Genomic DNA, 17,523 nt, shown 5'->3' with positions numbered 1-17,523 from the left:
ATTGGCTGCTTCTACGATCATGGCTGAGAAATGGGCACCCTGATCACCACCCTGCAGATTTCCACCAACAGAAGACGTTCCATGTGATCGCGTTATTTCCCCGGAAGTCACCCTGCTTTGACGGATGAGACCGTTAGCAGGCTTTGAAGATTAACTAAGTCAAGATGAGTTCCGGCGGGGGAGATGCGAAGCTGTTCGCGAGGGTATGTCCCTTTTGCCCTCTGCTCGCTTATCTGGCCCCCTCTGTGCATCTCTATTGCCCACCACATATGAATCGGTCAAGATCTGTTTCGACGGACCGCTATCGCGAGCCGATTCAGGGATTCCTTGTACTGCTTGTTGAATGCGCTATCATTGCCGTTTGTCGGCCAGTGTGGATCATACCCATAAGCATTGTCGCCCACACCTAGTTCCTTCCCCTATTGTGATAGTTCCTTAGAAACTCGATTTCTGGGATTCATTTCACCTTTCTTTTCCAAATGGTCGTCTTCACCCCTCTATTTGTGTCCTCAGGCTCACACTCTACCTATCGTTCGCAGGGCAAAGTTGCGGAGCTCCGCCAGGAACTTAACAGCGGTGGCAAGAAGGATCGAAACCACTCTGCGAAGAAGATTGCGCTGAAGAAGATCGTCGCTAATATGACCATGAGCAATAACGATATGGTTGCGCTGTTCCCAGACGTGATTGCCTGTATGAATATTCCGAGCTTGGAAATTAAGAAAATGTAAGGCAGATTACAAAACTTGGAGGCTGGGGTTTGACCTATTTGGTGTTGATATATGGAGCTGATAAGCTGGAAACAGGTGCTTTTTGTTTCTCGTCAACTATGCCAAATCGAGACCAGAAGTGGCTCTCGACGCCTTGCCAATTTTGATCAATGTATGGAATCTGAGAAAGAGAGTTGTACGTTTGTTAGGGCTGGAGACTAACAGCAGCTGGCAGGATATGGAAGATTCGAATCCCCTCGTGCGGGCTCTTGCCTTGCGGACGATATCTTATATTCACGTCCCCAAATTTGTAGAAGCGGCAGTCCAGCCTCTCAAATACCTATTGAAAGACGACGACCCGTATGTCAGGAAGGCAGCTGCCTTTTGTGTTGCAAAGCTCTACGATCATAGCCCGCGACTCGTGGAGAAATCCGACTTGATCCTTCGATTGAATGAAATGCTCAAGGACGATAACCCGACTGTCGTATCGAGTGCTTTGGCTGCATTGACTGACCTGTGGGAACGCAGCGAGTCTATTCATCTTACGATCGATTATAAAAGTGCATCCAAAATAGTTTCCATCCTCCCAGATTGTTCCGAGTATGTGCATTTTATCAACCGGAGATAGGAGATTTTTTATACACGAGCGCTAACAACTTCAGATGGGGCCAAACCTACATTTTAGAAGCATTAATGGCTTACGTCCCGCAGGAATCAGCAGAGGCGCTTCTCTTGGCCGAGAGAATCGCGCCTCGTCTGTCGCATTCTAATGCAGCCGTTGTTTTGACCGCTATTCGCGTCATCCTTTATTTGACGAACTATATATCCGACGAAAAACAGATCACCTCACTCTCACGAAAGCTTTCTCCACCCTTAGTCACCCTACTATCCAAGGGCCCAGAGGTTCAGTACCTCGCACTGCGAAATGCCATCTTGATATTGCAGAGGCGACCCGAAGTGTTGCGGAACGATATCCGTGTGTTCTTTTGCAAATACAATGACCCTATTTATGTCAAAGTGACGAAACTAGAGTTGATATTTATGCTAGCAACCAAAGAAAATATTTCTGTTGTATTGACAGAGTTGAGAGAGTAAGCGATTCCCGGTTCTAACCTTGGTAGCTGATAGTTGATTTACATGATTGACTCTAATTAGATATGCTACTGAGATCGACGTCCATTTCGTTCGCAAAGCTGTTCGCGCGATTGGTAAATTAGCAATCAAGATCGAATCCGCTGCGAGGCAATGTATTGAAACGCTGATCGATTTGGTCAATGCAAAAATCCCCTACATCGTTCAGGAGGCCACAGTAGTGATCAAAAATATATTTCGAAAATACCCAAATCAATATGAGGGGATCATCGGCACTATTATCCAGAATATCGACGAGCTGGACGAACCCGAGGCCAAAGCCGCAGTTATCTGGATCATTGGCCAATATGCTGACCGTATCGAAAACTCAGACGGGTTTCTCCAAGATTATCTCGCAACCTTCCATGACGAAACAGTCGAGGTGCAGCTCGCCCTTCTCACCGCTACGGTGAAACTCTTTATCCAACGCCCAACAAAAGGCCAACAACTTGTCCCACAGGTCCTTAAATGGTGTACTGAAGAAACCGATGACCCAGACCTCCGTGATCGAGGTTATATGTACTGGAGACTCCTTTCCACGGACCCCAACGCTGCACGAAACATTGTAATGGGCGAAAAACCCCCTATAACCGCAGAGAGCGAAAAGCTGAACCCTGCCTCCCTCGAAGAACTCTGTCTAAACGTCGGAACCCTCGCAACTGTCTACCTGAAGCCTGTCCAACACGTCTTCCGCAGCGCGAGACCCAAGCGTCTAACTCCAAGTCCCGCGTTGCAAAGACCGCCACCAGACCATGCTGGAGATCTCTCTTTGTCGTTCCAACAGAGTCGTAATATCACGTCCGACGCTGCTACATCCACTACCTCTGGCAAAGGTGGCCTCGCCGCTGCTGTTAGTGCTGCGGATGAATATTTCGCTACTACCGGAACCCAGCAGATGGCGGCTTTGAACCTCAACAACGGCGTTGGAGGGGGCGGTGCACCACAGACCCAGTATGTGGTTAATCAGAACCAGCAGCAGGCATATCAGCCTGGTGTTGCTGGTGGAGCCGCGACGGGAGAGTTACTTCTCATTTGAAACTGGATGGAAAGCTGTGGAGATACAAGCAGGAAAGACCATTTTGGATTGGATGGGGACAGGCATCGGGCTTGCACTTGGATACCCTGCGGTTTTTGGACTTTAGTCCCATTTCACCTGGTGGCGAACGCGATACCTCTCATCAATATTGGATTATACGGTATGTAAAGCAGGGACAAGCATTTTCTTTTCATTTTCATTTTTTATTTTCAACAGTGTATCACGCTTCATAGTACGGCTTTTCTTCCAGCCCTCCCTTACGAGTATAATTCACCTTTGTGATCTTACTTTCCAGTTTTGGTCTATACATAGCCAGGCTTAATATATATATATATATATCGATCCATGTATCTACCTTCCCATCCACCTTTCATTACAAAATCTCATTTATAATCTTTATACCTACTTCCCCTGCTCAGCAGCCTGCCTCTCTGTCTCCTCGCATGCCTTCACAAATATCTGCACGAAGTTCCACACATCCACAAAGGTATTATATAGCGGTGCCGGCGCCACACGAATCACATTCGGCTTGCGCTCATCCACCACAATCCCACTATCCAGCAGCCGTGAAAAGACACCGTCTAATATATCCCCACGTAGCAGGACGCTGAGCTGCGCGCCTCGCCACATTGGGTTGGAGGGAGTGATTATGGAGAAAAGCTTGGGACCTGATTCCTGCTGCGGACAGGCCTTTAGCAGGAGATGCTCCAAGTAGGCGGTTAGCTGTATGGATTTCTGTCGTACGGCGGGCATGGTGGCTGCGGAGAATATCTCGAGAGAGGCGAGTACGGCGGAGAGGTCGAGGGCGGAGGGGTTGGAGAGCTGGAAGCCTGCCGCGCCGGTGCGGGGTTTGAATCCTATTATTTGATTTGATGTTTGTTTAGTGTACTTGGCCTTGTTTCTTATTCTTGTTTAGGGGGCCTGGGGTTTGGGGGCGAGAAGTTCAATGGGAAGGGGGTGGAAAAGGTGCAAAGGGTTGGAGAGATTTATCGTACTGTTATCCATCTCGAACCTGGTGTCCTTGTCCCCTCCCCACCATCCCGATAAGCGCGGCCTGTAACCCGGGCCCCCTAGCGAAGTATTTGTATCCACGATTCCATGTCGTTCATGTACGAACAGAGCGCCCATCGCACCGGGGCCGGAATTCAAGTACTTGTAGGTGCACCATGCAGCAAAATCGACATTCCAGTCATGCAATTTCAGCTCGACGTTGCCGGCAGCATGCGCGCAGTCCCAGCCAATGGCAATGTTCTTCGAGTGTGCGTGGGCGGTGATTTTGCGACGTCGAAGTATTGACCGGTGTAATACTGGATGGCTGGTAGAAGGATTAGGGCAGTGCTTGCAGCATGGGCATTGATGACAGAGATGATCTTTTCAGTGGAGAGCAGTGGATTGCAGGGGTCCTCTGGCTCAATGAGGATCATAGCATCGTTGGGATCCAGGTTGTGGTGTCGGATTTGGGATTCAACGGCGAACTGCCAGAGAAAGGTTAGTTAGACTTTTAACGAATATCATTGCTAAGTAAATGGATTGTATTTTCAAATTCCCTCCAATCCCCGCCTTTCTTTCTTTCTTTCTTTCTTTGCCTACATGGTCGCTAGGAAACGCCTTCCCCTCCAAGATAATCTTATATTTCTCCGCCGTTGGACGATAGAAGCTCGCCATGAGCAGATGCAGGTTCGTCGTTAACGTGTCCATAACGGCTACCTCGCTCGGCAGGGCGCCCACGACTGGCGCCATCAAATCTGCTGCCCTTGTATCCATATCGACGAAGGGAGCTGTGAGCTCATCTTCATGTGGCGTGAAGTGGCCCAACACCCCCTTCGTGGCCCAGGTTTGCAGGAACCTATCAACATATGTTCGGGTGCTCTTCGGCTGGAGACCCAGAGAATTGCCACAGAGATACGTGCATCGCGAGTAAGTGGATTTATCTTCTTTGAGGTGGTGTTAGAAGGTCTTGATTTTCGTGTGCTGGTGTGGAAGGGAGAAAAATTGTAGACGCTTGCTGGGGAGCCGCTGGGAGTTTTGGGAGCTGGTTACCATTCGCACTGGGGATGATCGTTTTTCTAGTCAAATCTTGCGTCGTTGGGATGATGAATTGCTCTCGAAAATGCGCAAGAGAGTCCTTTGTGTCCAGCGACTCTGCGAATTCCCTCTTCTCCGCGTTCATATCTTCCTCCCATGGAAAGGCGGGGGAGCTTTGCAGGGTCAGCATCGTATCCTGAAGCAGCCGTTTTGGCGTTTGGGGATTTGCGGTTCCTGAGCCTAAGTCGTTCGTTCACTAAACATTAATTGAATCACCGTGCTAGGACCTTCGAGATGCTGTCTCTGTTATATATACAGATTGCGTGTTAGATGAGGTCGGTGATCCGTTGCCGACTTTAAGCGTGAATTTTCGGCCTGAGTTCCATGGGATCAATCTCATCCACATTTCTTGGGCCGTTTCCACACAGCTATGTATGTATGTATGTATGTATAGGTTTAACGTCCCGGAGAAAACACGGGCAGCGCCCGTGTTTCAGAAGCCTCCCGAAGGGCATGGAGACGTGCTACGCTGGAGAGATTTCTATGTACACAGAGAGAGAGAGAAAACAGAATCCAGGTGGCAACTCTTGAGAAGACTCAGCTCATTGCAAAGGATTTTTTCCGAGCTGCGCATCCACTTCTGGCCCGACGTATGGCCATTCATGGTGGGGCTATAGTGTGGTTCCCTGAGGGGACCGCCGCTGCCGTGCCTGGAAGGCTTTATAGTGAGCAGAGAGGGATACCTCTCTCCACACAGCTAACTAACTCTGATAGCGTAATTCTAACCCGAAACCCTTCGGGGTAGCCTTATCTTGGGGTGGTGAGGCTGTCTCAGCAACATGAACAGTGCACATTTGGGGTCAAGATTCTATCTAACTACTCCAAGTAAGTGGCTTAAATTTGGCACTGGAACCACCAGTCAAAAAAACTGTACATGCAATGGGGGCTACAGTATGTATGATTCCGTAGATAAGATGTCTTATGGAATTTAAATAGAAACCACACAACCTCTGGCAAATCTATACGGCCTAAAACGCCAGTCTGAAGCCAACAGATGATGGCACCAAGCGGCCTGGCATTTCTTTTTCAATCTCAAATTTGACTCTCCACCCAGAACAATGGCCGGGCAATAACACCTTGGGATCTAACAACTTGAGATCTTGCACAGTGGCATCCAAGTGAGCCTTTTCGCTCATCGACAAATGGTAACCTCCAAAAACGGCGTATACCGGGTTGCCCTTGCCAGCCAAGTCAACGGCATGTCTTGTTGCGTTTACAATGCCAGCGTGGCTACACCCGCTAAATACCACGATTCCTTTCCCTGCAGATATCGTCAGGTTAGCAGCCGCGAGGAGATTCCAAGGCAAAGCACAACTACCACAACCGATACCCGTGGAAAAGGATAGCAGACCTTTGATATTACATGCGAGAAACCGCTCGTCATTAATCAGCTCATCGCTCTCCCACTTCCCGCTGTCTTTGTGGAACCGAACTCCAAATTTCAACCCTGTCTCATATTCCGTCTCGCGCGGGATTTCCCCCGAGATAAGGAACATGTTGTCCAAAACGGTATGAGCTTCACTGTGCTTCTCTACTTTCGCGCCGGCCTGTTCTATTTCCTCGAAGGTTGGATCGGCTTCCAACGACACGATTTCGCTGGGCAGGCGGATACCTCGATAATCTGGCCGGGATGGATGCAGGTCTACAACAAGATCATCGCTTGATGATCCTTTCTTGGTCTTTGCTTCCTTGATCATCTGGATGGCCTTGAGCATGCCGCCTGCGTGTTGGGCAATTTAGTTCCTAGGCAACCTTGAAAAAAAATAAAATAAATAAAAAGACGAAAAGGCACCCACCCGAGTGATCCCGATGCCAATGAGAAAGCTGGATGCATTCCACGGAAGACAAATCTAGTTTTAATCGTTCCGCGTTCATCTCCCAGGACTTTTCCGTAGGGCCTGTATCAAAAAGCAGCGTCCGACGCTCATTCCCTTTTACGGCAGTCTAGACAGGCAATTCAAACAGATGTGGCATTAGAAACCAGCTAGTTTAGAACCGCCATAGAAACCCACCTTGTTACGCACGCATGAAAACCCCGGGCGGTGGGACGGTGGGCGGTGAACGATGCGGTTAGTAGCTTACAAGCAGAACAGACAATCCGTGTGCAGAACAGCACACATCCTCGAGGCGAAACTCCTTCGTCGCCTCCGCCCTATCATGCACGTGGTGGGGAGAGGTCAGGCCGATTTCACCCAGGAGCCGAGAGACCTTGACAGGGCCCGGAGCAGGCGGGGACATGAGGTCAAGATCATTGTCGACGATGACGAGGGCTTCAAGAGCGTCTATTTCCACAAGGGCAGAGGACATGATTCAGTTGATTAAATGGGTTGGCGAGATGGTGAGATATCGTGAGACTAAATGGTTCTATATGTGTGGAGGTTCTCGTGAAGATCTATATAACTAGTTGGTTGAGATGATATGCGAACTACTCAATCCTGAGGGTGGCGTCACCATCCTTTATAGATCACTTGCTTTTGTAGTTCTCGGCGTCCATTTTCCCCGTCTCACACACCTCCCCAGATGGTTGGCTGAGATGAACGACGAACTACGGAGTATATGCGCCGGGGAATGCACCGGGGAGGTGGGGAGGAAGTGCACACTAGGAGGGCTGGCAAGAAATTTCCGATAAACGTCATAGAAACGATGGCGTACATGCATGGTTGCTAAACATAGAACTTCCACTGTGAGCATTCTTATCACATATATATCCAAAACAGAAAGAGAAGAGCTATTATAGTCTTATGCTCCATATTGCGATATCTTTCGGATCTAAGTATGTTGAGCATTTAGTGTTTTGAGCTGTTATGTGTGTGTTATTTGCTCTAACCATGCCCGCCTGTAACTGTAACCCGCTCCTGCAACTACGCAACGAAGTACGGATTACTGGGGACTAAGATCCATCGTTCGAAGCTTATCTCTGCGCTGGACCCTGGTTGTATGCCTGAGAATCGCGGATGAGGTATACCTGACAGTATTCAACAGCGCTCTCATCATTGATTCTCAGGCATCTCTCGTCGATACTGGTATCCAGTCACAATCACTGAGGTATTTTGTGACATTCCTGGTCCAATGGAGAAATTTGGAGGCTGCCTGGGTGCTGCCTTTTCTTGATCGGTGCGCCGGGATGTTTTTCCTCAAAGATGACCCGTACATAGCACAGCGAACTCAGCTCGGGTGGGTACGATGAACCTTGCTTGCATACAGGCGAAGGAACATATGTAGTTATGAGGGATAAAGAATTGTAAGCAATACAACGAGGAGTGCGGCTGGTAAATCTGAATTATGGGGTAGAACTCCCACATCGCCGAGTTTCAAAACCGATAAGTTCGGAGGCCTTCTTGTGCAAACGGACTGTTCGGTGCATGGTAATAGACTCCTTCCGTTTGTAATGGGATGGTGGTCAGAAGTCCTGCCAGTGCTAAATAAGATTCGAACGGACAAGGGACAACTAAACGGAAATATAATTAGACTTCTATCTGGTAGGGTACTGTACAAACTCAACACCCACGGCCAAACAGCACCTCTACAACAGGTTTTCCACCTGGTTGTATCAAGCAACCGGAAAGATATTCACATGTGGAATGGTTTCCTTTCTACGAGTTGTGGAAGTTTGAACTATTTGCTTCAATCTCCTCCCCGATTTGTCCGGGGCTGCTCAGCTCAAGCCTGTATCCGCGCATAACGGTTTCGCTAATTTAGTCACTCCACGGCAATTCAACGTTCTCAGTCCTACCAGTTGAACTACCTATCGCGAATCCACGGGAATGTTGGACGACATTGACCGTGGAAAGCTCGTGCTCACGCTGGTCCAGGAGGTTGAGCATTTGGTGGCTTCATTTGCCAATGTGCTCAAGTAGCAAATAGCCAGTGCCAGGATCTTATCAACCTCACTACTACATATGCAGGGCCCAATAGCGAGCGGAGGATTGCATATCTTGGTCGATCGCGTGAACAATGCAACGATCTGCTGCTTATCAGACAGACCCACCTGACTAGTTTTCCAGCAGATATTTATTGAAAGCCAGATCGCGGCCTCCCTTGCTTGGGAATTCTTTTTCCGATACCTGCATCTGTTGTCGGGGAGGAGGATCTTGCCAGGATTATTTTGTGATGAACACTCAACCTCTTCTCGCACCCCGGCGTGGTATCGCTGATGCTCTGGATCCAGATCCAGAAATAACGAGCACCAAACCACACAGAGAGGATGCGGGGCCTAGCGCATATGGCCAGATTGACCCGGTCATTGAGAGGCGGGTGGTGAGAAAGCTTGACCAGAGGGTACCAACCCTTCTTGGGTTTCTGTGTAAGGGAGAAATAACCCCATCCCATATTCGAAAATGAAAAAAAAAAAAAAAAAAAAACAATAATAATAATAATAATAATAATAATCTGTTGGGGATTTACTAAAGGAGCCTGAATCATATTAAGATCTACTGAGTTTTTTGGATCGATCCAATATCGGCAATGCACGCCTCGCAGGAATGGAAGAGGACTTGCAACTGGATGGCAACCGCTACGAATGGCTTCTGACCATCTTCTATATCTCGTACCTGGCTTTCCAGTTCCAGGGGTTAATGTGGAAGATCGTTCCTCCGCACAAGTGGGCTGCATTTACTGTGTTAGGATGGTTTGTCTTTCAAATGTCCCTGATCATTTTAACGGTGCTTTTTTGGTGACATTCGTCGGTGATCATAGGGGCATCATTGCGACTTGCCAGGCGGCAGTTTTCTCATGGAAGGCAGAAATGGGGCTTAGGTTTCTGCTGGGCGTCACAGAGGCAGGCTTTGGCCCGGGCATTCCGTTTCTTCTCTCCTGCTTCTACCGACGTCATGAGTTAGGGCTGCGCTGTGGCTTGTTCGTCTCTGCTGCTCCACTTGCAAGTACCTTCGCCGGGGCATTGGCATATGGGATTACGTCGTCCCATACAAAGCTCGCCAGCTGGAGGCTCTTGTTCCTTGTTGAGGGGATACCAACCATATTAATGGTGCCTGTTGTCCTCCGTTTTCTTCCTGATTCGCCAGCCAAGGCTAAATTCTTAAATGAAGAGGAGAAAGCCGTTGCTAGAGCTAGAGCACTGAGGCAAGTCGGTGCAGTCGATCGTATCGGCGGAGTGAGCTGGAAGGATATCGGGGAGACACTTTTGGATGTCAAATCGTGGCTGGTAGCTGTATGTAAACTTTCTCTCTAAAAATGGTGCCTCACGTTCCCTGTGCTAACTTCGGAATGCAGCTCATGTATTTCAGCTGCAATGTCAGCTATTCGTCTCTCCCTGTGTTTCTACCATCAATCCTGAGAGACATGGGATACACGTCGATCAACGCTCAGGGATTGTCCGCGCCTCCTTATTTCCTCTCCTTCCTGACCAGTGTTTTCACTCCATGGATCGCGGATCGCTACCAGCAAAGAGGCTTGATGATTGCATTCTTGTCAATTGTGGGGTGTACCGGGTATATATTGCTTGCTACGTGTTCAGCTGTTTCTTCGAGATATATCGGCGTGTGGATGGCCGCCAGTGGTGTCTTTCCGTGCATCGCGAATATCCTACCCTGGGTTCTTAGTATGCCATTCTCCTCTCCTCATAGACGGCGTGACCCGCAGATGCTAACATCGGAATTCTTTTCAATGTGAAAGACAACCAGGGCTCCGACACTCGGCGTGGGATGGGGATCATCATCATGAACCTTATAGGCCAATGTGGTCCACTTCTGGGGAGTAACATATTCCCTGCCTCTGACGGGCCGTCGTATGTGCGGGGCCAGGTCATTTGCGCAGCCTTTATGGGCTTCAATTGCTTTCTGGCGCTGTTGTTGAGCACACTGCTAGCGAAGAAGAACCGAGAGCTTGATAGGAGATATGGAACGCTTGCTGAAAGGGCCCAACAGCTGGAGGAGACCGGCCAGTTAGTCGTTGCGGAGGAGAACTATGGGCCTGATTATAGATTTGTGCTTTGATGATGTATACACCATAATTATACCAATTCTTTTATACGTGAATGGAGTAATAATTTTGGCGTTGAGATGGTCGCGATTTGCATCACGTTAATAGTTAATAACTTCGTTACCTAGTTAACTAAGGAGATGCCAAGTTTTATTATGTAACAACAGAATTTAACATTGCGCCTCAATAAGACAGATATTTCATACATTGGGGTGCTTAGCAGCGATTCAACCTTGAAGCGGATTCTATGGTCTATCTCCATTTCTGTGGTTCCTGCCTGGTTGTTTTTGTCGTGGATTCCTTCAAGCCTTGGCTTAGTTCGATAATGCTTTACTCTCCTTTTTATACTCACATATCCCCCCTTTTCCTGGGCTGCCATTTTACCATTACTTTTGTTTCTTCACACACTTGTACATACATACATAAGCTGTCAGCTATACAAAAGGGGTACCGCTCATTAGGTTAGATTTGGGAATCCAATTGAAGCTTAAATATTAAACGGCACGCCAACAGGGACTCACATCATAATGACGACACCCCAGATATCTTCGCCACTTTGCCACGATTTCGCCTACCACACCCTATTAGTATCGATTTCTGCTAATCTAGGGGAATTATTATTTTTGCAACAGCTGTCAGAATCCATTGATTTGCATACCTCTGGGGTGCCTATTCGCAAATTGCATATATTTAGTTAATTTTACGCATCACTCGGTTCAAAATGGTTAGGATTTCGGACACCATCAAGGAGGACCACCGGTTGCTCCGGGAATATCATGACAAGATCATCCAAGCGGGAGACGAAGACACGGGCACCCGTTGGGGAAACAAGGTAGGTTCTGCTGACGATACATGACTGGCAGACATTTCTAATTCCGGTTCTTTTACGGTGACAGTTTACGTGGGAACTCGCTCGTTATACCGTAGCGGAAGAGCTTGTTGTCTACCCGGCTTTGGAAAGCTATATCGACCATGGGAAGGTCATGGCAGACAAAGATCGCCGAGAAAACCAAGAGGTCCGTCCTGTCTTTTGTATCTCCTTCAACCTTCCCAAGAAATTCAGTCCCTCTTTCAAGAAAAAATAAAAATAAAAAAATAAAAATAAAAATAAAAGGTTTGGTGTTTGAGTGGCTAATTTTTTGTAAACTTGTCAACAACCATACACGGAATAGATCAAGGAACAGCTGTACAAGTTCCAGAGAATGTCCGCTCAAGATTCGGAGTTCCGCCCGACGCTGGATAGCATCATGGAACGTCTGAATAAACATATTGAAGAAGAAGAGGATGAGGACCTAGCTTCTTTGGAGTCTGTCATCCAGCCAGACGAGTCGAGATCTTTGGCCAAAAAATTCGAGCGGACCAAAATGTTCGTGCCAACTCGTGCGCATCCGCATGCTCCCAAAAATACGACGTTTGAGTCTGTGGTGAGCTTTTTGGAGGCTCCTCTCGATAAACTTGAGGATATGCTGAGGCGGTTTCCCGAGTCGGAGGAGTAGTTTTGGTCCGGATGGACCGTTTAGCGGCCGCAATTTGAGAGCCCGAGTCGCGGGTTGTTCTAGCTAATGCTTTTTTTTTTTTTTTTTTTTTTTTTGTGGCGTTCTGCAAGGATTTGCTTTTCAAACCCCCACCAAAAAAAAAAAGAAAGAAAAAGAAAAATACAAAACACAAAACATGCATCTGCCAAATGTCAATGGAGTTAGCGATTGTTCTTATTCCTCATTGACGAACTGAAGGGTTCTGTCAATCGTCCCTCTGTTTAGGGCGAGTCGTGCTTTTGATATGACTAATGTAAGGGTGAGGAAAAGCGGTGTGACTCTGCAGCCAATAGGGAACAGGGAAATCGTAGCATTGCGGTATTTTGCCGTCATTAGTAATCCAACCTTCGGTGTTCGGGAGAATAAAAACAATTTACTCCCTTAGACATAAGTATTTCCTATGTCTACTCTAACGGACATTTTTAATGGGATATTCTACGTGGCTTGACTATTCACCATATCCGTGGCAGCCATGAACCAGCAGATTCTTGCGTTCACATGCTGTCGACTGGCGCGCGGCCAAGTATCGCCTTCCGCAAGCTTCGTCCGCCAATACCACCGTGCGCTCTCTATCGCCACGAACTCCGTTTCTTCTCAACACCAGGCGACGACATATTCAATCCTGCCATACCTTCCGTTTCTGCACCCGTACGCATTTCGCCCAAATACTCGTTGTAGCCAAGCATTTCGAAGAACCGCGAGGCAGCTCTCTGCATTCTCGACGACACAACCGAAACAGGGAACGAGGGTAGTATCGAATCCGCGAACTGATGAGGAGGGAAAACCTCTGACAATTGATATTTCTCCGCGTGCAGCGAAGGTACGGAATTTTTTTTCATTTTTCATTTTTGACCATATCCGGCGATAGATTCCTCTATAAAGTAGCTGGCAAGCAACAAACAAGCACATACGACCATAGGGAGTGGAAAACAGGGCTTCCCGTCCGCTCAGCCATACTTAAGCCGCTCGCCGGCCGGTTAGTAGTTGGGTGGGTGACCACCAGCGAATCCCGGCTGTTGTATGTTTTTGCCAGTTTTTTTTTTTTTTTTAAAACAACCCCTTCTCTTCTCTGCCAGCTGTTACTGCGATCTGATGGGCATTTCTTTTTCTGTATTGTTGCTAATTTCTTTTTTATCTATCAGCGCCTACGAGAAATAACGGATCCGTCGTCAAAGAAACCTACTCTACCAGTGATCCCGGAAGGAGTTGTACAAGATCATCTCCGTGTCACTGTATCTAGTGGGGGATGCCATGGTTTTCAGTACCTGATGACCCTCGATCCAGAATCTAATATCGACCCGGAGGAAGATACAATTTTTGAAGCCGAGCCAGAGGACTCGGGAGAATCGTTATCGGATGGAAAGACCCCCAGTGGCAGAGCGAAAGTTGTTATGGATTCGGCATCTTTGGAACTTCTGAGCGGCAGCACGGTTGACTATACAATGGAGCTCATAGGAAGCCAATTTAAAATTACCAACAACCCCAGGGCTACTAGTAGCTGTGGCTGTGGAACAAGTTTCGACGTTCCATCGTAGCCCTCCGGACCCATCATTTCATATATCTCTGCCCTTCGAAGAGTGTCGGAGTCCGTTTTGTACATCTTGCACGGTTTCTCTCCACTCCTTTGTTTCTTTAGCATCGGTAGAAAATACCAACTATAAAAAGGCGTTTCGCCATTATTATTATTGGCGGTGATATTTTTTTGTGACTTACATTCCAATGGATATGCAATAGATAACTACTTTGGGCCGCGTTTTGTTTCGATTCGCCAAATCATGCATAGTGCCAAAATTTATCTGTCATTCGCGTGGGTCATTTCACTCACGCTGACCGTTACATGAATTTCTTCTCTTATATTCAATTTCGCTCAGCAGCTAGCTGCACTGCTTGAGTTATTTTCTATCCAGGGGTCATATCGCGGGGAATAGAACCTAGGTGTCATCACCCATTTGACCTCACCGTCCCCTATTCATTTTTTTCATGCTTAGGGACGGCGGTGTTACAAGTGCACATATCGAGAGCTGATAAATATCCACCCTCGACTTCCTCTTCCCTCCCCATTCTTTCCCACTTATTCGGTCCCGAGGCACCTTGCCTTCTCGGCCTCCCTGGTTTTGTATTTATATTATCTAATTTTCATATGTCTCCTAGCAAACTGTCGACGATCAGTGTCGAATATGTGAGCTGCTGTTTTAATTTATATCCTCTTTTAGTGGGAATAGGCTTCTTATCACCGCATATATCGAATACCTCTCATCGCTCTCATGCTCCAAGCTGCGAGGACAAACTTGTCTATATTGTTCTCACCTGTCATCAGAAAAAGTCCGGAGGCTAATTTTAGCTTTCTATTCGGAAAACTCACTTCGGAACCACCCGCGTTACCGCCGCCACTAACGGCGTTATCAAGAGTGTGAGTACAGATTACAAGATCTCGCAACTACGGGCTTTGGGAAGAACCCGATCAAGTCGTACTTTTGCTTTCGAGAGGAGTCGATGTCCGGTAATTATATTTTTTGAAGAAGGTAAGTCTGTCCACTTGTAGGTTGATAGTGGCTCGGGCTGGAATTCGGCATAATCATGTTGCAACCTCCAATGCAGGACAATACGGAGGTTCCGTGTAATCCGTATAGTCTCGTCACATTGAGAACGGAAAATATACATAACGGAGCGATCACGCCCTTCCACATCCGTTTGACACCAATAAAGCTCCCTCGGAGAATAAGAAACGGTACGGATCTATAGTGGACTTACGCCATGACATAGAGGAGTGTAACAGGAGTATGGTGTTGGCACTTGACTCGTTGATCCCAAGGTGTACCAGCACTGAAACATAGTCGTCCCCAAGACTTGAGGAGAGGAAACATTTTCGCGTTCCGTGGGGCTGTTAACTTATGTAACAATCGTAAAAATAGAAGCAGCCGTCAAATAAATAACGCTCGAAGAGCTAGGCAAAGCTAGTTGTGTCTCTTGTTTGGTAGGGCTGCTGCAACCAGTCAAAGTAATTTTTGATATTGCATGAAAGCGTATGTATGGATGGAGTGCAAATTCAATCACTCTAATCCTTGGCAAGATTATCTATATGTGGAGAAGTTCTGGTGGATGAGGAAAGCAAAAGAGACCTAAAACACGCATGATATCTTTTTCCATCTGCAGGTAATTCACCTCAGTTAGGGATATAACAAGCAGATAATATTGCTGTCTCAAATGAGCATCTGTAGGTCAAACAGCAGTCCCATGAGATCGAACAGTATGCTCTGCTGGTGCTGTAATCGTTGATTCTTGTATACTACTCTCCACAGATGGATCAATGCAGGAAAATAGAGGAAGGGTTGATGAACAATGGGGCAAAAGAATTCGTTAAGTTGTTCTTGATGATAAGCTTCAGGGGAAAGAAGACGAAACAGCACAAGGAATGGGTAAATGGATAGGACACAAGAAAAACAACATCACACTAGAAATCATGTTTTACCTATTTTTCTGTATCCCAGAGAACAAACAGCAGAAAGCAAGGAGGTCAAGCAAATCAATACGAAAAAAAAAAAAAAAAAAAAAAAAAAAAAAAAAAAAAAAACGAAATATAACCACCTTCAATTGCACTCGCCATCCCCTTTCCTTCTTTCGGGGAGCTCCCAGTTCGTTCCATTCAGGTAGAGAAATTTAAATAGAGTTGGCAAGAGAAAAAAAAGCAAAGATGTCAACGTATGCCAACCGCTATCTATGCATCCACTTTTCCTTGTCACTTTTCCCATCAATACGTCGTATCAACCAGGTGAAGTTAAAAAATTAGATATCTTAAACAAAAGGAGCAGAAATGGAACAAGATGACCGTCCAGTGCATAAATCGTAGTTATCCCATCCACAGCGCAGGACGAGAGAAACCATGTTTTTTTCCGAATCAACCTCTTCCCAGGGAAGAAAGGAAAAAAAAAAAAAATCATTTCATAAAAAATACCCCGAATTGCCTAACGACTGCCAATCTCCTTAATATGTCCTTGCCAGATTTCGCAAGTACCAATCCACCAATCTCCTCCCTGCCTTCGCCTCACTAATATGAATCAGATCGCCCTCAATAGCATAATCCAGGTCATTTGCATTCGCAACCTCCCCTTCCAACAGCCCGCCATCCGACCATCGGATCTGTCGGCTGCGCTGCTTATTGACAAGTAGCCATGAGCGCAGCTGCTGCGGCTCCACGTCCAAAAAGCCCGCAAGCTTCTGCAGATCCATCGTCGTGTAGAGCTTGAGGTAAGACTTGACGGTGGGGTTGTATAGGGTGTTGCGGACCTCGTCCATGAAGATGGCCGTTTGGTGGTCAACGGGGTCGACGTTCATGGCTGGGTTTTCGAAGTCTGGTGGGGTTGGGCTGATGAATTTGGGGCAGGCTGAGCGGAAAAGCTCTTCGAAGAGCGGGAGGGCTTCGGGTCCGCCGTGCTGGAGGCGGTTGAATTGCTCGCCGTATTTCTCGCGGAGAGCGGAGTGGATGGTGTCATCAAGACGGGTAGGGTGGAATGCGACGCAGATGGCAATTAGGGCGTACATCTGGTCGTTCTTCTTGGCGATGGCATCGTAGCTGTTGCTGCCCTTCTGGAAGTTCTTGGTGCGGGATACATAGACGAGGATGTGACTGAACATGCGAATGGCGTCGGCGTAGCGGCGCATCATCATGTAGGAGAAGCCTACGTAGTAGTACGTCGTGAAGTGGGCGGCCATAACGCGGGCAAACATGGCCTTTTTGTTCATCTCGATATCATCGAGAGTTTTGAGGGCGAGACTGAAGTCGCCAAGCAAGCAGTGGACGCGGAGTAGACCGATGATAGAAAAATACCCCAGCATTCGGTAGAGAGGCCGGTTTCCGTATTCTCCTGCAACGGCTGCGGGGTCTTCGTTGCGCTTGATTGCTGCAAGCTGTTCGTTGATTTGGGACCTTTGGATCAGCGAATATAGGACATTGAGGACTGAATAGCAGCCCCATGTGTTCGGGTTCTCCTTCAAAAGCTGTGCCTCTTCCTCATTTGACCCAGTGCGAGCGACGCGGTTACGGTACCGGCAAAACGACTCGAATTGATATATAAATTCGTCAATCACATCCCAT

The 17,523-nt window shown here is 47.5% G+C and overlaps 8 protein-coding genes across 8 annotated transcripts in view; 4 read left to right on the top strand and 4 right to left on the bottom strand.

The window, feature by feature from the left end:
• Positions 1–164: 164 nt before the first annotated feature.
• HCAG_08087 (conserved hypothetical protein) lies at positions 165–2,874 on the top strand (the record flags this gene model as incomplete). Its single annotated transcript, XM_001536928.1, has 7 exons — positions 165–203; positions 540–724; positions 804–903; positions 943–1,067; positions 1,119–1,307; positions 1,370–1,798; positions 1,863–2,874. 7 exons carry the CDS (start codon positions 165–167, stop codon positions 2,872–2,874), a joined length of 2,079 nt encoding a protein of 692 aa, XP_001536978.1.
• A 220-nt stretch (positions 2,875–3,094) lies between these two features.
• On the bottom strand, positions 3,095–3,627 carry HCAG_08086 (hypothetical protein; the record flags this gene model as incomplete). The annotated part of the gene is made up of 2 exons (XM_001536927.1): positions 3,095–3,176; positions 3,281–3,627. 2 exons carry the CDS (start codon positions 3,625–3,627, stop codon positions 3,095–3,097), a joined length of 429 nt encoding a protein of 142 aa, XP_001536977.1.
• A 446-nt stretch (positions 3,628–4,073) lies between these two features.
• On the bottom strand, positions 4,074–5,089 carry HCAG_08085 (hypothetical protein; the record flags this gene model as incomplete). The annotated part of the gene is made up of 3 exons (XM_001536926.1): positions 4,074–4,349; positions 4,465–4,808; positions 4,915–5,089. 3 exons carry the CDS (start codon positions 5,087–5,089, stop codon positions 4,074–4,076), a joined length of 795 nt encoding a protein of 264 aa, XP_001536976.1.
• Positions 5,090–5,927: 838 nt separating this feature from the next.
• On the bottom strand, positions 5,928–7,197 carry HCAG_08084 (predicted protein; the record flags this gene model as incomplete). Its single annotated transcript, XM_001536925.1, has 3 exons — positions 5,928–6,679; positions 6,756–6,903; positions 7,042–7,197. 3 exons carry the CDS (start codon positions 7,195–7,197, stop codon positions 5,928–5,930), a joined length of 1,056 nt encoding a protein of 351 aa, XP_001536975.1.
• A 1,872-nt stretch (positions 7,198–9,069) lies between these two features.
• HCAG_08083 (predicted protein) lies at positions 9,070–10,910 on the top strand (the record flags this gene model as incomplete). Its single annotated transcript, XM_001536924.1, has 5 exons — positions 9,070–9,262; positions 9,388–9,586; positions 9,655–10,126; positions 10,189–10,516; positions 10,591–10,910. The coding sequence occupies 5 exons, from the start codon at positions 9,070–9,072 to the stop codon at positions 10,908–10,910; spliced, it is 1,512 nt and encodes a 503-aa protein (XP_001536974.1).
• Positions 10,911–11,617: 707 nt separating this feature from the next.
• HCAG_08082 (conserved hypothetical protein) lies at positions 11,618–12,392 on the top strand (the record flags this gene model as incomplete). The annotated part of the gene is made up of 3 exons (XM_001536923.1): positions 11,618–11,728; positions 11,793–11,912; positions 12,069–12,392. The coding sequence occupies 3 exons, from the start codon at positions 11,618–11,620 to the stop codon at positions 12,390–12,392; spliced, it is 555 nt and encodes a 184-aa protein (XP_001536973.1).
• Positions 12,393–12,903: 511 nt separating this feature from the next.
• On the top strand, positions 12,904–13,966 carry HCAG_08081 (predicted protein; the record flags this gene model as incomplete). Its single annotated transcript, XM_001536922.1, has 3 exons — positions 12,904–13,079; positions 13,300–13,423; positions 13,574–13,966. 3 exons carry the CDS (start codon positions 12,904–12,906, stop codon positions 13,964–13,966), a joined length of 693 nt encoding a protein of 230 aa, XP_001536972.1.
• A 2,446-nt stretch (positions 13,967–16,412) lies between these two features.
• Positions 16,413–17,523, bottom strand: part of HCAG_08080 (conserved hypothetical protein) — a gene marked incomplete at both ends in the record, with an annotated part of 1,577 nt that continues 466 nt past the window's right edge. Inside the window, one exon of the mRNA XM_001536921.1 lies at positions 16,413–17,329. Within this exon, the coding sequence (XP_001536971.1) occupies positions 16,413–17,329 (917 nt within the window). The remainder of the gene's footprint in view (positions 17,330–17,523) is intronic.

This window comes from Histoplasma capsulatum, genomic scaffold (assembly GCF_000149585.1).
Source record: "Histoplasma capsulatum NAm1 scaffold_10 genomic scaffold, whole genome shotgun sequence".
NCBI lineage: Eukaryota > Fungi > Ascomycota > Eurotiomycetes > Onygenales > Ajellomycetaceae > Histoplasma > Histoplasma mississippiense.
This window is presented reverse-complemented; position numbering and strand designations above follow the sequence as displayed.